This window comes from Hibiscus syriacus, unplaced genomic scaffold (genome assembly GCF_006381635.1).
Source record: "Hibiscus syriacus cultivar Baekdansim isolate YM2019G1 unplaced genomic scaffold, ASM638163v2 tig00110209_pilon, whole genome shotgun sequence".
In the NCBI taxonomy this organism is placed as follows: Eukaryota; Viridiplantae; Streptophyta; class Magnoliopsida; order Malvales; family Malvaceae; genus Hibiscus; species Hibiscus syriacus.
Genome location: NW_024062628.1, coordinates 1,156,026 through 1,175,413, shown reverse-complemented (window position 1 = coordinate 1,175,413; position 19,388 = coordinate 1,156,026). Strand labels below are relative to the sequence as shown.

The 19,388-nt window shown below is 36.4% G+C and overlaps 1 protein-coding gene and 2 long non-coding RNA genes across 4 annotated transcripts; all 3 read left to right on the top strand.

The window, feature by feature from the left end:
* Positions 1–700: 700 nt before the first annotated feature.
* Positions 701–2,061, top strand: LOC120113501. 2 transcript variants are annotated; one of them, XR_005515313.1, is made up of 4 exons: positions 701–791; positions 1,510–1,565; positions 1,844–1,924; positions 2,011–2,028. It is a non-coding gene; the product is annotated as an uncharacterized LOC120113501 (long non-coding RNA). The 2 variants fall into 2 exon arrangements; XR_005515312.1 differs by having other exon boundaries at positions 1,844–2,061.
* A 2,466-nt stretch (positions 2,062–4,527) lies between these two features.
* On the top strand, positions 4,528–5,301 carry LOC120113548. The gene is made up of 3 exons (XR_005515321.1): positions 4,528–4,599; positions 4,832–4,895; positions 5,230–5,301. It is a non-coding gene; the product is annotated as an uncharacterized LOC120113548 (long non-coding RNA).
* Positions 5,302–15,058: 9,757 nt separating this feature from the next.
* LOC120113525 (UDP-xylose transporter 3-like) lies at positions 15,059–18,803 on the top strand. The gene is made up of 7 exons (XM_039134662.1): positions 15,059–15,484; positions 16,296–16,480; positions 16,711–16,778; positions 17,395–17,527; positions 17,681–17,842; positions 17,970–18,245; positions 18,383–18,803. Exons 1-7 carry the CDS (start codon positions 15,364–15,366, stop codon positions 18,500–18,502), a joined length of 1,065 nt encoding a protein of 354 aa, XP_038990593.1. The 5' UTR covers positions 15,059–15,363; the 3' UTR covers positions 18,503–18,803.
* Positions 18,804–19,388: the final 585 nt, after the last annotated feature.

Below are 19,388 nucleotides of genomic sequence, written 5' to 3'. Positions count from 1 at the left end.
AGATAATTTAACTTAGGAAACTAACAGATTCTATGAATATTTATCCAAGACCAAATCCCTAATTTTTAGGAATTAAAATCATTGATTTATCACATTAATTCCTAGCTAATATACACACAACTTTCTTTATTTAGGTATGTGCCCATTAGATTTATTAACTTTTCGGCAAGGAATATTGTATCATTATCCTTAATTCATTTGGATTAAATGAACCAAATCATTGGAGTTCATCATTGCTTGTTAAATTAATGAATATTATATTTATACATTATGATTGTAATCTAAACAAAAATCATGAAATTTGTAGAATATGTGTTTGCTGGTGAAAAGAAAACTTTTTATTCACCTTATCATTGCACAATAAAAATTGTACAGTAAGTTTAATACAGGAGAAGTGCTAGAGTCCTAGTTGAGTTAAAAGTCCTATCTAAGTGAACTTTATCCTTATCTACAAATTAGATTGGAGTTAGAGATAAACTCAAATACTAATATTTAGAAGATAATTCCAAGGCTAGAGATGGTACATAGCTTACAAACTTCAATTGTTCAGAAAAGTTATTGAGATTTGACTGACCTATCTGTGCTTAGTTTCTCTGTACAGTTTTTATTTTATTTTTTCATCATTTAGCAGTTTGGTTTAACATTCTGCATGAATTAGTGTCTACGGAATTTGTTTGACCATCTTTTTTTTTATTATAATAGTTACCTGGTAGAAAGAAAGATTCTTGATGGGATATCTTTTACTGTACCAGCTGGGAAAAGTGTGGCTGTTGTAGGAACTAGTGGAAGTGGTAAGGTTTCAATTGGAAACTCATACATGATATTTGCATTTGGTGTGTCAAGTATGTAGGTTAAGGGTATATTAAGTCCTTTGTACTTAATGTTTCAATATAAACACGTAAGAGACTACCTTATTGGTAGACTTAACTTTTTCTTCACTTCTCAACCTTTAACATGCTATCAGAGCTGGTATTGCTCTTTTTTCTTTAATTCATACCACCTGATAGGTCCATTGTGGATGAGTGTTAGCGTGGAGGAAAGAAATCTCACATATATTAGATTGGGTAACCTGGGCACTTAACCTATTGTCGATTGATTCTAAGTCAGAGAACCTTCTAAAATTTAACAATATGTAAAATTGTTTACAATTTTCTTTTCCTTTAAATCCATGTCTGTTCCAGTGTTATATGATTGTCTCATCTATTAAATGCTCAGACTCCCAAGACTTGATCATTACATGCATGACTTGGAGAAAACTATTTTTGCTTCGGGTATATGAAGCTTCAGATGTTTAATTGGAAATCTCTCTCTGAGATGGTGTCATGGTGATTTATAATTTCAATCAAAAGTTTTTTCTTTTTCTGAAATCCTTTAAATTTGATTATCAGTCAGTTATTTCAGCAACCATGTCTAAATACTATCTAACTGTTTTTTATTATTATTATTGAAGCTCTTATATTGTATTATAATTTAACCATTGATTTAATAAATTTTTAAATTTACTTTCAGGCAAGTCAACCATTCTTCGATTGCTCTTCAGGTTCTTTGATGCTCATTCAGGAAGTGTAATAACAAGTACTTTTTTCAGTTTTACTATTTACCAATGCATGTTTCTGGTTTTGGGAGTCATTAATTCATCAAGATGACGGCCTTATCTTAACTGTCTTAATAATGAGTATACAATTTTTGTTCATGCATAAACTCTGACTTGTTACTGTTAGGAAAGCTATTCCTTTTGCATGCCGGTGACAGCTTGCATGCCGGTGACAGCTTGCATGCCATTTCATTTAAGACCAGAAATTTAGCTTCTCTTTTTCGACTCACTGACCGGTTCTCTGTACAGATCAAGATTGCTGGTCAAGACATACGAGATGCAACATTGGACAGTCTTCGACGGTCTATTGGCGTTGAGCAACAAGATACTGTTAGTTCAACAGACAATTTTGTGTTCTTTTACTTGCTTATTTATGCATAAACCAATGAGGAATACCAATTGTGCTCTATGGGCAGGTACTGTTCAATGATACAATATTTCACAATATACATTATGGTAGTCTTTCGGCGACAGAAGAAGAGGTTAATATCATATATCACAGCATTGTTGTGTGTGTGTTTAATTTAAATTTTACAGTCTAACACTTGTTTCCATATAAGTTATTTTTAATTTTTTTAAGTAATTTTTTTATAAGAATAGACGGCCTCATTAAAAACCCCTTTATGATTAATGAAACTCAAAAACAGTTGCTTAATCAGTGGAAGGAGGAAAAGAGTGCCTTAGGATTTCATTCATAATAAGATTAGAAAATAAGAATACAACACCCAATTCCATCTTTAGCTAGGGCATCTGCCTCTAGATTAGTTGTCCTATTAACCCATCTGATAACACCTTCACAAACTCTAAGCTTTTCAATAATATCTTTAACAATGTAAGCATAAACATCGGGACATGAAACAATATCATTAACCCAGTCAACTGCCACCCTGCAGTCACTCTCAATGATTAAGCGATCCTTGAACTTATGACGAATAGAGTTAAAGAAAGATAGGCCCTTAAGGATAGCTTTCAATTCCATCAAAGTAGGAGGCCCTGACCAGCAGACTCCTTAAAAGATCCTAAGATCAACCCTGAGTCATCTTTTAAAACACCACCTAAACCACTTCTCTTCCAATCAGTAGTAGTGGTTGCATCGACATTTAATTTGATAAAGCCCTTTGGAGGAGGGGACCAAGAAATAATAGTTATAATCGGGTTAGAGAAAGGAAAACAAGAATCCCCTAAGGAAGGATCAGAGATAAGAGAATCCTTGGAGATCAAAACCTGTTTATACTTTGCTAAATACCATGAAGCAAGCCTGAACCTAGGTAAAAAGAAAAGTTCAGCTTGATCTAGCTTTCCTCCTTCAAACACAATAGAATTCCTTAGTTTCCAAATGTTCTATAGGATGACTCTTGGAATGAATGACCATATGAGTGAGTTAGTCCTCAAATCAGCCCATGCTAGGAGAAATCTTTTTGCATCAACATGAAAAACAGATTGAATCTTCAGAACCTCAAGAATTTATTCCATATAGACCAAGCCACTGAACAAGTAAAAAATAAATGTGAGGGGGACTCATCAAACTGCTTGCAAAAAGGACATAACAAGTCATCGATACCCTTCACACCTCTTTTAACCAGAATTGTCTTCACTATCAGCTTCTGTAGAATCACTTGCCACACAAATGTCTCCACTCTTGGAGGCAGCAGTCCCCTCCAAATTACATTCTTCCAGAAATAAACCTCCTCCGAAGTCGAAGTCCCTGAATAACAATGACTAACACAAGATTTGACAGAAAATGCCCCATCTCCAATGCCCTTCCAAACCAGCCCATCATAGGAATCAACTGAAAGAAAAAAGTTTGAAATGACTACCATCAAATTAGACCACTGCTCATATTCCCAATCATTCAATTACCTTCTCAATTGAACATCCCAAAACCAACCCCTATAGATATATTCACCGAACTCGGATAATTTTCCAGTCTTGTTTAATGAAATGGAGAATAATCTTGGAAAAATGACCAATAATGGTTGATCCAAAGCCCAAACATCTTGCCAAAACTGAATGAAACTCCCATCACCAACGTGAAAACTATAGTAGCTTCTGATTTTACAGCCAATAGAGTCTTCTTTGAAATGGTTGTTTACCAAAGATCTCTATATCCAAGAAAATTTTAGAGAAACCTTACTATCAAACAGAAATAATGAAGAGTTTATATTGTATTTAGTACAAATAAACTTCCTCCAAACCGCATTCTTTTCATTTGCAAACCTCCAAGACCATTTCTCTAAAAGGGCTCTATTTACCATGTTGATATTCGGAACCCCCAAACCCCTTTCGAACTTTGGTTTGCACACAGTGGACCAGCCCACCTAATGAATCTTTTTTTACCATTTCCTCGCCTCATAAAAAATTGGACATGATTGAGTTTAGGGACTTGTAGACCGAAGCTGAAACCTTGAACAATGAAAAAAAATATGTAAGAAGCGAGTATAAGACTGATTTAATTAGTACCAACCTCCCTACCATAGAAAGCGAGGATGTCTTCCAACCCGCCAACTTCTTGTTGAAACTGTGAACCACTGGATCCCACAGAATATAAGAATTTCTTTGTACTCCAAGAGGAAGTCCTAAGTACTCTGAAGGAAAGATACCAACTGAACATCCAATAGCCTTTGACCATTCTCTTACTTCTCTTCATTCGAATCGACCCCAAATAGTTTACACTTCTTTAAATTCAACTAAAGACCGGACATAATTTTGAACACTCTAAGCACCCTCTTAACATTCATAATCTATTGTTTCGATGCACCACAAAATATTATAAGGTCATCAGCAAATTGAAGGTGAGATAAATTGAAATTCCCCTCATGCCTGCTAATAACCATACCTGAAAATAACCCATCTGAAACAGCCTTAAGGATCATTAGATTAAGAATTTTTATTAAGTAATTGTTTCCATATAGGTTTTTGATGCTTTTAAACGAGCTGCTATTCATGAGACTATCATGAATTTCCCTGAAAAATATTCAACTGTTGTTGGGGAACGAGGGTTTAAGGTAAAGTCCTCATTCATGATTGTTTGAAAGATAATTATGTTATTATGACTGAATTAAGGTTTATTCGGCGTAATGCTATGATTTTTTTTACCTATCAAATGCGCTACTCAATAAATCTAAACTGGTGATAAATTCCAGTCGAAAGAACTCTAATGGGAAAAAGGTCATTTCAATAAATTGTCTTTTGGTATTTTCCAGAAATTCTAGCTAATTAGGTTACTTTTGTTTCCAGTTCAGTGGTGGTGAGAAACAACGTGTAGCTCTTGCTCGTGAATTCCTAAAAGCTCCACCATTTTGTAAGCATTCATTCTTGATGTAACATATTATGTGTACATATCTTAACTAGTCTTTATTGTTGCGTACTTCTATTTGATAGATTTATGGTTTATATTGTTGATATCCTTATTTTTTCTTATATATGCGGATAGATTTGGGTTGACCAAGGGAATTAAGCGGTGTCTTTCCCTGCTGAGTTGAAAATATATAATCTTTTGCAACCCTTTCTTTGAGAACCTATTTGTCACGCGTGAGACAAATTCCTCCAAACCAGAAAGATAGGGAAAAAGAAACGAAAGCCTATTTCTTTTATTCATATACAAATTATGATTTTCTATTCATTTCTATCCACAGGTTGTGTGATGAAGCTACTAGTGCCCTTGACAGTACGACTAAAACAGAGATACTAAATGCATTGAAGTCACTGGTAAATAATAGAACTTCAATCTTCATAGCTCACAGGCTTACAACAGCCATGCAGTGTGATGAGGTATGGATGTCTGAAAACTATGTGCCTTGCATGTGTTGCTTTGAAATTGGTATCTACATGTTAAGTGTACGAGTGATGGATTATTAGAGTATTATATGACATTGAACGTTTGAGGTAGCTACACTAACAACAAGATGCAAGAAACATAATACTTTCTTTCTTATTTTCAACTCTTCTTTTACAACCTTTATATAGGTTCAAGCATGCAAGCAGTTACACACTGCTAACATTATTTACAACTACTAACAGTTTACTTAACAACCTAACATCCTAACTGCTCAACTACATGAGCAACAAGCTGCTGAACCGATCAGCTGCACTCAGCTTTATGAGCAGTGACTGCATGCAGCTCATGCAGACACATTCCAACATTCTCCCTACTTTCTCTCCTCTCCTGCTTCTTCAACACACCTTCACACACAATTTTTCCCGAAACTCTTCAAAGGCATGTCGAGCTAGTGGCTTGGTCAGGCCATCAACAATCTGATGAGCAGCAGGCACATAGTTAACTCACATTTGTTTTGCTGCAACCTTCTCTCGCACGAAGTGTATGTCAAGGTCAACATGCTTGGTGTGTGTATGATAAACAAGGTTTGCAGTCACAGGCACAATACTAGTGTTGTCATACCATATGACTGGTTCTTCCTTTTGGCACACACCAAGTTCTGTAAGCACTGAACCAACCCAAACCACATCTATTGCAGTGTCAATGACGCTCTTGTATTCCACATCCATTGTAGAGCGTGATACAGACTTCTGTTTCTTTGAGTTCCAAACCACCAAATTGTTGCCAACAAAGACACTATACCCAGATACCGATCTCCTATCCTTGAGATTGTCACCCCAATCTGCATCGGCAAAGGCAGTAACTTTCACCCCAACTCCAGCATCAGTGAAAACCAGGCCAAAGTTCATCGTGCCTACCAAGTAACACAAAATCTGTTTTATTGTGACCATATGCGACTGTCATGGTGTATGCATATATTGAGCCACTTTATTAACACAAAATGCGATATCCGATCCGGTATAACATACATAAAGCAGTCTTTCAACGATGTTACGATAGTTGTATACATCAGGAATAAGTTCTCCCTCATCACGACGCAACTTGGTAGCTGCAACCATGGGAGTTGGTGTAGGTGTAGCTTTTAACATGTATGCTTTTTCAAGAAGTTCAATGATGAATTTCTTTTGTGACAGGGCTAGACATTCACCTGTTCTTCTTACTTCAATGCCAAGAAAGTATAAAAGCTGTCTGAGATCCTTGAGTGAGAATCTATCACTTTACAATCTAACAACTTCATCTATCTCATTGCTCGAATGACCTGTGATGATTATGTCATCAACATACACTAGCAGATAAACATAGCTTACACCCCTCTTCTTGATGAACAACGAGACATCAGCTCGTGACTCTCGGAACCTGATACTTAACAAATTGTCTCGAAGCTTGGTGTGCCAGCTTTTAGGTTCTTGTCTTAGTCCATAAAGCATCTTTTTCAACCAAAAGACCATCTTACTTCCATCAGGAGCAGTCTGTTTAAAGCCTGGTGGTTGTTGCATGAAGACACTTCTTGAAGTTCATCATTCAAGAAGGCATTGTTGACATCTACTTGTCGAAGGGCCCAACCGTTGGTTATTACTAATAAGATGATGACATTCAAGGTGGTGAACTTAACCACAGGGCTGAAGGTGTCTCTGAAATCGTAGCCAGGGATTTGTGAGAACCCTTTAGCAACTAAACGTGCTTTGTATCGATGAATTGAGCCATCAAGGTTCTTCTTGAGCCTGAACAACCACTTACAGCCAACCACATTTCTTCCTTCAGGTAACCTGGCTAATTCCCAAGTCTCATTACGTTGCAGTGCACTATACTCTTCATATACGGCTGCCTTCCACTCTGGGACTTTAAATGCTTCACGTACCGTCCATGGGACATAGTTCAGAGTAGACCCTATATAGGCTTTGGGTTTGAACACTCCACACTTGCTCCAAGTTAGCATGGGATGAGTGTTGCCACGAGGTTCTTCAGTTTCAGCATCATCATTGTTGACCACATCATCAACATGTTGATTTACCGTGTGTTCAACATTAGGTTGACTGACAGTATTATCATTTGCTTCCATACTGCCAGTGTGTGTTCTAGACTTAACTTACGTTCAACACTTCCACTATTGTCATAGACATCCATAGGCAGCTCATTGTCAGCCATAGGTTTAATATTTTCGTGAGCAGCAGCTGATGTTTGTGAGCCATCTGATGAAATGATGCTTGTATTTGTAGGTAGCCTATGGGGTTTAAGATGTTGAGCCCTATATTTGGTAATGTCAGTGATTAATTCAAGAGATTGAGATCGTCTCGTATTCGAGCCTGCAACAGAACTCCTATTAGAATTACCTGTAAAAGGAAACACATCCTCATTAAATACCACGTGCCTTGAAATATAGACACGTCCATCACTTGCTAAGCACTGAAACCTTTGTGTTGCATGTTGTAACAAAAAATGTGCACACTTGAGATCGGAACTCTAGCTTGTGACGTATGAACGACCTTAAATGAGGGAAGCATCTGCAGCCAAATACTCTTAAGCCACTGTAATCTAGAGTTTTTTCATACAAAACCTCAAATAGAGACTTGTTATGCAAAACTCTTGATGACAGTCTATTAACCAAGTGCACCGTGATCTAAATAGCATATGACCAAAATTTAATAGGCATGGATGCCTAAGCAAGTAGTATTAGGGCCACCTTAACAAGGTGCCTATGTTTTCGCTCGACTACACCATTTTGTTCTAATGTATGAGGATATGTAAGTCGATGAAGCACGCCAGCCTTGCTTAGTTCATCTATTAAATGGTGAAACTATCCTCCCCAATCAATTTTAAGAGCTTTAACTACCCTATTGAATTGCGTAGCAACTAATTTTTGAAACAACCTGAATGTTGTCACAACTTCAGCCTTTTTTTTAGCAAGTACAACCATGTAAACCGTGTGACAACATCAACAAACGACACATAGAATTGAAAACCATTCGAGGACACATGTGGAGGTCCCCATAGATCCGAGTAAACAAGTTTAAATAGTTCTTTGTAAACACTATTAGATCGAGGGAAATACAGCTTGTGACTTTTACCCAAGTTACAGGCTACACAATTTTTATTGATATCATGAAGAGTTTTTACATCCATTTGTTTACAAACTTTAACAAGTGTGTCATAACCAGGGTGCCCCAGCTTTCTATGCCAAGTTTCAGATGTCTTGGAGGATTCATAATAGTATGAGCTTTAGCTTTATCATTTCTTCTTTGAGTGCTGCCAGCTTTGAAGGAGTATATGCTATCACACTCTATGGCTCGCAGCAACACATCTTTTGTGTCTTCATCTCTAATACAACAGGTTTTAGAATGGAATTCAAGAAACACATGGTTATCCCTAGCAAGCTTGGAAACAGAAAACAGATTCTTAGTAATGGAAGGAACATGTAGAATATCACTTAAAGATAATATGCGCGATGAGGCTTGTAATTCAACCTTGGCACTTTACAAACAGTCAACGAATCATCATTCTCAACCATTAACTTACCAGGATTGTTATAATTTGAGTGTGAAGTAATCGAAGTTGCATTAGATGTAACGTGGTGTTTTGCACCAGATTCAATAACCCACTGTTCTTGACCAGCAGAACTAGAGTGTGCCTGGTTTTGCCCTGCACTTCTGTTGTCATCATGATATGCATTTCCATGACTGCAGCAACCACACGCACTGCCACTGACTCCATTAGCAGCATAGTATGCTTTAGAGCTTTCAACCCAGAGATATTATCATCTAGTGTGATACCAGCAAAATCTTCATTAAACCTATGCCAGCATTGGCTGACAAGGTGTCCATTTTTGCCACATAGTTGGCACTGAACTTTGGGTCGAGTTCTGCCTCAGCCACAAGACCTCCCTCGTGAGTAGGACGAGTTACTAGCTCTATATTGTTACTTCTCACGATTCTTGTTAGAGTCACCTTCTAGCTTCCCTTGTGCAAGATTAGCACTAATAGTTAAAGACTCAAGCTAATAATCAAAGCCCTCAAGTTGTGTTTCAGTATCGATGAGCATGGTGCAGATGTTGTCGAGTGACAACGAGTCACGCATGGCAGATATGATTGCAATGAAGGGCTGATATTCCCTTGTGAGACCTTTAAGGATGCTAGCAACGTGTTCAGACACTGAAACTGGACTGCCACAGGAGGTTAGTGCATCAGTGACTTCTTTCACCTTGGTAAGATAAGCCCTCATGTTGTCTCCTCCTTTATTGAGGGACTGTAGTTTGTAATGTAAACTCATTACAGCAGTGGCAGATCGATTTGCAAAGAATTAAAAAACTTTATTCCACACATACGCTGATGTTTTAGCACCAACAAATTGTGGGGGCTAACTGTTGATAACAACCAATAAGCTAAAGCGCTATCTTGGGCCATAAATTCTTCATACTCTTCATTAATGACTGTAGTTCCTTCTTCACCAGCCACTATTTCTGGAGAAGGTAACATCGTTCCTGTCAGCATCCGTTCAAGACGATGACTCCGCACGGTGAGTAATACTTGTTTCCAAATAAAGAAGTTCGACTCGTCAAGAATCACGTTCACCCTTTTGTTGGTGAACACTTTGGTGTTTCGGGATGAAACTTCTATTGAAGTGGTTGTGGAGGAGGTACTCTGATCCATAGCAGCACGAACAATGGAAACAACCCCTAGGATACAGTAGTGAATAATACCATTTGAAATTTTGAGGTAGCTACACTAACAACAAGATGCAAGAAACATAATACTTTCTTTCTTATTTTTCAACTATTCCTTTACAGGCTTTATATAGGTTCAAGCATGCAAGCAGTTACACACTGCTGACATTAGTTACAACTACTAACAGTTTACTTACCAGCCTAACATCCTAACTGCCTCAACTACATGAGCAACAAACTGTTGCACTGATCAGCTACACTTAGCTTCATGACCAGTGACTGCATGCAACTCATACAGACACATTCCAACATGTGATAGTTGGTTAGTTGTAACTGTTTTGGTTAATCTGTTGTAACTGAATTCTATACAGTTGGGCTGGTTAGTTAGCCTCAGTTTTATATATAGTGGGCATGTCCACTATTCTTGACCGAAGAGAGTATTTCACTTTTCAGAATTTATGTACGTTTAACAACTCTTCTGTTATTCTTAGTAAACATCTTCAATTGCTTTCAATCTTGCTTCTCACTTTCTCTTTCAGTTTATCATAGTTTGTTTACAGTAGCTACCTTGTTCATTTGTTATCATGGTATCAGAAATCCAACACACCATGCTCGTATAAAGCATGTAGAAATTGATATTCACTTTATGAGGGAGAGAGTTCTGGCTGAGCAACTCAGCGTTAATTTTGTTCATTCTGCATAATAGGTGGCTGACATACTCACCAAGCCATTGTCACCTACAGTATTTAGTGATATTCGTTCTCGTCTTGGTGTAAAGTCTTAGGAAGAAATCAACAAACAAGTCTTAAGAAGCCAGGAAAATGTTGAAGTGGCAATTCAAATCATAAGAAATCCATGAGAATATTATAGTATTATGTGATAGTTGGTTAGTTGTAACTGTTTTGGTTAATATGTTGTAACTGAATTCTATACAGTTGGGCTATTCAATTGGGCTGGTTAGTTAGCCTTAGTTGTTATATATAGTGGGCATGTCCACTATTCTTGACCGAAGAGAGTATTTCACTTTTCAAAATTTCTGTACGTTTAACAGTTCTTCTTTTATTCTTAGTACACATCTTCAATTGCTTTCAATGCTTCTCACTTTCTCTTTCAGTTTATCATAGTTTGTTTACATTAGCTACTTTGTTCATTTGTTATCATGGTATCAGAAATCTAACACACCATGCTCGTATAAAACATGTAGAAATTGATATTCACTTTGTGAGGGAAAGATTTCTGGTTGAGCATCTCAGCGTTAATTTTGTTCCTTCTGCGGAACAGGTGGCTGACATACCAAGCCATTGTCACCCTGCAGTATTTAGTGATATTCGCTCTCGTCTTGGTGTAAAGTCTTGGGCAGAAATCAACAAGCAAGTCTGAAGAAGCCAGGAAAATGTTGAAGTGGCAATTCAGATCATAAGAAAGCCATGAGAATATTAGTATTATGTGATAGTTGGTTAGTTGTAACTGTTTTGGTTAACCTGTTGGAACTGAATTCTATATAGTTGGGCTGGTTAGTTAGCCTTAGTTGTTATATATAGTGGGTCTGTCCACTATTCTTGACCAAAGAGAGTACTTCACTTTTCAGAATTTTTGTACGTTTAACAGTTCTTATGTTATTCTTAGTAAACATCTTCAATTGCTTTCAATCTTGCTTCTCACTTTCTCTTTCAGTTTATCATAGTTTGTTTACAATAGCTACCTTGTTCATTTGTTATCATGGATCATGTCACTGGGTGATTGACACATAATCTGCTTCGATTGATGAAGTTTTCCCCTTGTGATCCCTACCTCGTAAAGAACCTATTATTAACACTGTATGAAACTTGTAGTAGGGAATTCCTAACCTACACTCGTTAGGAATAACATATAACCCAAAATTAAGGAATTTTAATTGTAATAAAATACTTGTTAAAATAAATTATTTTGATTAGGAATATTTCTAAAAACAGGGTTATTTGTCTTCCTTTCCTTTCCATCTTCGACCCTTTGACTTCTTGTGGCCTGCGCCTTCCATGTCTTGCCCATAAAGGTATTCGTAGTATTACTCTTCTCCTTTCCATATTCTGGGATTTTCCAGAAACCAATTCTATTAAAATTATCTTAATAATAATTGAAAACCCCTAATAACCTCTAGTATAGTATTTTTTATAAAATTCTCACCCAGCCCTATTTGGTAAGAACTCTTACCAAGAGTCCTATGATAATCACGTAATTATTTTAAAGAACACAAAAGATGAACTTAGATAAACCTTTTAAAAAAAATACTAACTTCAACCATAACAAAAAAAATGATCAATTTCCTTTATCCTCTCAAACAGGTTTTTTCCCCTTGTATTTTCCTATCTGTCCCAAATAGACAGGATTCTGTGTCAACTATGTTGATGGGTAGTAGTTAAAAAATTTACACACATGTGTAGTTTCAGCAATTTACATAGTAAGCACCAAATTATTAATTTGGCAGCATCTGTGAATTTTTTTTTATCTTTTACTACCTATTCAGCCCGAAAATCCATCTAGTTCTGGGTGCTTTGCTTTTTACTTCAAAATAATAAGGTTGCTTTCATCAGCAGAGAAACAAACACAAATTGGGTTTCACTGAAATTATGAAGCCTTGTGTTACTCAGACACAACATGAGATAATTGGGTTGTACAGAACACTGCAATTGCTCGATCTGATTTGGTTCCTCAAATATTCTCATTTTCAGCCAACCACATCCTCTTTTAATCGACCCTTGAAATAAGTCGGTTGTATCTTCTCTAGGTTTATCTGGTGCTCATGTAATTTTCTTTTCCTTTTATTGCCAGATAATAGTTCTGGAGAATGGCAAGGTTATTGAACAGGGACCACATGACACACTCGTGGCAAGGGCAGGGAGATATGCACAGCTATGGTCACAGCAAAGCAGTTCCATGGATGCCTTAGAAACGGCCAGTGGACGTTGAGGCCTGAAATTTGAAATATTGTCATGTGTAAGGAAACCGGGTGAAGACAAGGCTTAAGTAACCATACAAATTTTGTATTCCAAAAGTAGCACCATTGGTATTCTTCCATGCCCTTCCTAGCAAGATGGAGGTGAAGTTATGTATGTTCTCTTCTCTTCCAGTGTTGGAGCCAAGCTGTTGTGTCTGATCTATTGTACGGTTACGATGCATCAAACTGAAGAATCTGAACTAGATACCAATAGTAAAATACCATCGACATGGTGTTATTGTTTGTATTAATCAACGGTACCCTTTACACGTGAGGTTAGGCGTGTACTTGCATTGAACCTCGGTTCCTTGCTTTACTAGCTATATGCTAGTTATGTAATGGTTCCATCATGAAATTTTGGCAAGAAATAAAACAGTGGTACTCATTATTGGGCATTATTCACTCAATGCCGTGTGCAACAGCGTTCTTGTATTTGCATAATTGCGTGCTTTGTTGTGTTTTCTTAGAAAGTTTGATATTAAAAATTCGTATTAACTTAAAAATATCTTATTAGAATTGTATTTAGTGTCTACATTGTCTTCGTTAAAGTAGACATATCTTGAGTTTCTAAAGTTCGATTAAGACATTTCAAGATGCGTTAGAAATATAAATGATAGTTGATTTATTCATCAAAGTTTAGACACCTAAAGTGATAACGTTTGCAATGTTAGGCACCTTGATGAATTGAAAAAAATTTGGACACCTATTTGGAAAAAACGGTATAGTTGGGGCACTTATTTTCTAATTAGTCCCTAATGTTTACCAAAATGGTCATTTTGTCTTCTATTCTTTTTTTTTTTTGAGTAATTTTTCCCCTAACTTTTCATTTTATGATAAAAAACCCCATAACATTTGACAGAATAATTACTTTGGCATTTATTATTTTTTATAGCATTTTAACCCTCAACGTTTCATTGTAGGTTAAAAAGGCCCTTATGTCGAAGTATTAATAGTGTGTTAACTAATAGTTTTTATCTATAGAGGCAATTTTTGCCTAAAAAAAATGTTGGGGTCAAAATGCTCAAAAAAAAAGAATAGGACCAAAATGATCATTTTAATAAAAATTGGGGGCTATTTTTTGTATTATGCCTTTCTTTCTATATAGTTAGAAAATAATCCCTCCAAGTCCGATTAGTAGGCATGGGCCTTCAAATCTGTTTCTCTCGTCTATAGTTTTTCATTTTCAATTAACTAAATATAAAATTAAGTGTCTAAACTATGTCTCGAGAAACATTTTGGTTTCAAAGATTTTTTCGCTAAAAGTAAGTGCCTAATGTTTCAAATATTACATTTTTAGGTGACGAACGTTAATCGCCGTTAAATATCTTTGTTAAATGACACATGTCACATTCTGGTTATTTTTTATTTTTAAAAATAAAAAATAAAAATCTCTTCCCTTTTCCCTTTTCCCTTTTCCTCTTCTATCGCCAGTCAGCTGACCGACTTTAACTGTCACTGTGGCCATCATCAATATGTCAACCCTCGTTCAAACTCCTGTTGACCTTTCGTCGTAAGCTGTCATCGTTTACCGCGAAGAAACGTTCAAAGTTTCGTCGGATTTTAAACCACCATATTCGATTTCGTCGATTCCGACCAATCCCAGAGTCTATAAGCCACATCGCCACCACCATTCGAACCACCATGCAATTCCGTTTAAAATTCAACCGTTTGGTGATGAAGATGATGGTCAGAGATGACTGGTGACTATGGAGGGAGGGAGGGAGAGGAACGACGTTGGGGGTTGATTTTTTTATTAAAAAATAAACAACAGACACCAAAATATAACAAAAAAAATATTAAACACCTATTTTTAACAAAAAAAAATTCGTTAAACATCAAAATATTTTTCGAAACATAATTTCACCACTTATTTCTATATTAAACTTTCAATTATTTATTTACCTATTAGTAGTACAGCTACTATTACTTGTTATTTCCATTTATATTTATTTGAAGAAATCCTATTATTCATGTATATGTTATTAATACAAGAATAACACCGACGAATTTATATCCTAAGCTAACTCAGACCTAATTGTCTCTATTCCTAAGATTTCCCCTTCCATCGGACCCTTACTCGTCTCCCTTCCCCACTCCCACTCCCACTCAGCTTTGTCTCAGCCTCTAAGACAAGCCGGGGCTTCTACCCTCAACTTTCCTTATAAAGCTGCAGATCTAGCTCTGGACTAGGGTTTCTTCGCTCCATCCACTTTCATTTCGTCGACAATTCAACCCAGTCGTCGGAGATTTACGTAGATCCGGTCCACAGTTTCAAATACGCAGCTTATAAAACGAAAAGTATGAGTGATAACCACAAGTTTCAGCTGGGGACGATAGGTGCTTTGACTTTATCGGTGGTGTCATCCGTCTCCATTGTCATTTGCAATAAGGCTCTTATCTCCACTCTCGCTTTCAACTTTGGTCAGTTTCCAGTTCATTCATTCACTTCTCTTTTACTTGTTCCCCCCCCCCTCTTTTTTCCCTTGTATCATTAATCATGCCATCTCATCACTGTAATTCTGCTCTGGAAATATCAATCCCTTAGGCGATGCTAAGTGACTGATTAGAATCTATTCTGAATCTGAATCTGTAAGAGTACGCGTATGAACATTAAAGTGGTTAAAGAATTACTCTGTGGAATCATCACTCAAGTGCATTCATCATTCAAGTTTCTCACTAAGCCATCAAACAACTCACAGTCGATTAAGAAAGAAAATCTTGGCCTTCCAATCCATCCCCTGCTACTCTTTTTTAATGGGGTCATATTATATACTGTATGATGTTCTTATATATGCCCCACAACAATGGTTTATTTCAACACCTAAAGTTTACAATGTTTTATCTAGCACTGCCGTGATCGTCATATTTAGATTTTAACTCCAGGTGGTCTCATCTTTGTATGTCGCCCAAGTTCCTGTTATTGGTGCATCATTTTGATGAGTGTCGTCTTTCCTTATTTTTCATAACTAGAGAAACTTTTCTCAACTTCTGTCTTTGAATTAGTTCATGATACCAATTATCTTGATGTGGCATGCTAGTTTTGAAATAAGATGATTGGAAAGATCTTTACATCTCATAAAGCCTACCACATATTCATCAATTAAAAACCGTGGCAAATGTAAGCAGATAGTATATCATAATTACATGTGAATAATTTGAAAAAGCATCAGGAGAATAATTTATAGTCTTTTATTACTATTCTTTATGCTAATTTTGGGTCTGGGTTTTACAGCCACAACTTTGACAAGCTGGCATCTCCTGGTCACATTTTGTTCTCTTCATGTGGCCTTATGGATGAAATTGTTTGAGCATAAACCTTTTGATGCAAGAGCTGTCATGGGTTTCGGTATATTGAATGGGATATCTATTGGTCTTTTGAATCTTAGTTTGGGTTTCAACTCTGTTGGTTTCTACCAGGTAAAGTTTTATTTTCAGGTTGTTATCCTTTTGATTCATATGTAAGTCATGTCCAAGTTTTGCTTGATTCCAACATAATTTGTACAGAATGATACTTTTTGCTGACAACATCTAGGGGTATGGAATCTGTTAGTGCTATATGTATCAAGTTCAAAGTTTAGCTCTTCTTTTCTTTACAAGCATATTAGGAGCACCAATTGCTTAATGGGTCCTTTTGTTTTACATTTTAGATGACAAAACTGGCAATTATCCCCTGCACTGTTCTGTTGGAGACTCTTTTCTTCAGGAAGAAGTTCAGGTCGGATATGAGCATGCTTATTTCTTCGTATGACTGATGTTCTTTCACATTCTTATACTTTTGGCTCCTTATAATTTTGTTTTTTGGGAATAAGTTAGACATTGCATTTATTGGCTTAGGGCCATTTTCTGGTTCTGACTTATTGATAAACAAGGATTGATAGCTTTGATTGTGACTGTTTCATGTTAAATTCTGTAAAGTAGGATAATACCGTGATTCCAACTCTTAGCATCTGAAGGGATAAAAGACCTTCTGGTTTTCTTTCACATTCTTATAATTTTGGTCTCTTCAGTTGTGGTTTTTGGAGATAATAAACCTTAGAAATAGAACAGTTATCTTTTAGAGGGCTAAGAGATTGCATATATTGGTCTGGGGGCCAGTTTCTGGTGCTTACATGTTGACAAACAAGGTTTTTTAGCTTTGATTGTAACTGCTACATCCCACAATTTCTTCTATTTCTGAACTTCTCTCTTTTGGAGAAATCTTTAATTGTGCTGTAATTTGCTAGGGTGGTTTTAGGTTTTAGTTGCAGCCTTACAAGTTATACCCACTGTTATTTTTGAAGCAGAAATTTATTGGTTATTCTGTATTTTGATACATTTATATGCTATTGCAGTCAGAATATCCAACTTTCATTGGTCATTCTTCTTCTGGGTGTTGGAATTGCAACTGTGACTGATCTTCAGCTCAATTTATTGGGTTCCATCCTCTCTCTTCTGGCAATTGTTACTACATGCATAGCCCAAGTTGTATCCTTAGCTGGAATGATATTTGCTATTTCTTTTCAATGTTTTATCTGTCATTATTTCCATATTTAAGAATAGTAATTGAAAAATGTGTGGTCTCCGTGAATATGTTCGTCTTGAATCAATTTGTCTAATTTCTTAACTCATTCCTATTAGATGACTAATACCATTCAGAAGAAGTTCAAAGTATCTTCAACCCAACTTCTCTACCAGTCTTGCCCTTACCAGGCATTAACTTTGTTTATCATTGGCCCATTCCTGGATGGGCTTTTGACCAACCTGAATGTTTTTGCTTTCAAGTATACCCCTCAAGTTCTGGTAAAGAATCATTGCTTACAAATTCAATGCCCCAACATTCAAATAAAAGAGAGAGACAGAGAGTAGTACTGTGCTTTCCTTATATTTCTTTGATCCTAATTGTATACACATGCAATCTTTTTTGCAGTTCTTCATTGTACTTTCATGCCTGATATCTGTCTCTGTCAACTTTAGTACATTTATGGTAATTGGAAAGACATCCCCAGTCACCTATCAGGTTCTAGGACATCTAAAAACATGCCTTGTTTTGGCTTTCGGTTATATTCTTCTTCATGATCCATTTAACTGGCGCAACATTTTGGGGATCTTGATTGCTGTAGTTGGAATGGTCCTTTATTCATATTGTTCTGTTGTTGAGAGCCAGCAACAGAAAGCTAATGAAGTATCAGCACAACTGCCACAGGTAGTTCCTTGCATGCAGATGTGTGTTTTTAATGACCTTGCCTAAGGGCCTATGAAATTGTTATATAAATGATTCTCTTTTTTCTTGAAATCTTGTAATATTTGGTTATCTGTTCAATGTTTTGATGAAAAATTCAGGTTAAAGAAAGTGAAAGCGATGTTCTGATTAGCGTGGACAATGGAAATGGGAGGTTGAGTGATGGTGTTGTACCAAAATCTCCTCCTGTATGGAAGTCAGACAAGGACCTCCAAGCCTGAAGTCTTTTAAAACATTGTTATATTCGTCGGTGAAAGTTATTAGCAACTGTAAAACTGTTCCACGATGAGGATGTTGCTGGTAAGGGTGGCCTTTTTTATGTGTTGAGCGGAGAAACGGTACCGGTTTGGGGCAGTTTATTTTTGAGACGACAACTTGTTCTATAGAATAAATGCATGCTAGTTTGAGGGTGAAAAGGAATGCTTAATTCATCAATTAAGTTATGTGTTTACTGTTATTCTATATTTTTGAAGAAATGAAGGATAGGCGAACATACCCTGAATGAATATATGCTTATTTAGATACATGCATGTTTCCTGTCTATGGACATTTCTTCCTTGATTTGAAGGCGCATGCCTGGCAATCGAATTTAAACTTTGATTATATAAGTGTGGAGGGCTAGTTAGTAGTGGTGTTGTTTGGATTAAATATTTGTTTCATTGTGTTCTTTCCTAGGACAAGGAGGAGCTTGTCCCGGTTGTAGCCAAGAAGCTACCCCGTCCAAAGGGATCGGATCACCTTGGCGGATTACATTTGCTCTCCATCTGTTTCTTGCATGCGTAACATGTACATAAACATTCAGTGACATTGACTCTATTTAAGCAACTTTCAGCATGAAAAGAAACCATTCAATGACCCAAGTGCTTGTAACTCTCTTGGTTAAGGAGATCCACAGAGTTGTATAATTGTAAACATATATTAAATTATTTCATAATAAGTTTTGTATTATTATATATTTGACAAATAAAGTGATTAAAAATAAAACATAATAAAACATAATAATTAAAATAATATTAATCGACTTTTTTTGTATGCGTGTAAAACACTTGAATGTTGCAAAATTCATTGACGGTCAATAAAATTAATAATGCCATAATGTTGTACGCT

What these genes read in the sequence shown, in the direction of transcription:
- LOC120113525 (XM_039134662.1), top strand. Translation starts at nt 15,364, where the DNA reads ATGAGTGATAACCACAAGTTTCAGCTGGGGACGATAGGTGCTTTGACT. An exon ending in CACTCTCGCTTTCAACTTTG is followed by an intron (nt 15,485 to 16,295) that starts GTCAGTTTCCAG and finishes TGGGTTTTACAG; the next exon opens with CCACAACTTTGACAAGCTGG. An exon ending in TATCAGCACAACTGCCACAG is followed by an intron (nt 18,246 to 18,382) that starts GTAGTTCCTTGC and finishes TGAAAAATTCAG; the next exon opens with GTTAAAGAAAGTGAAAGCGA.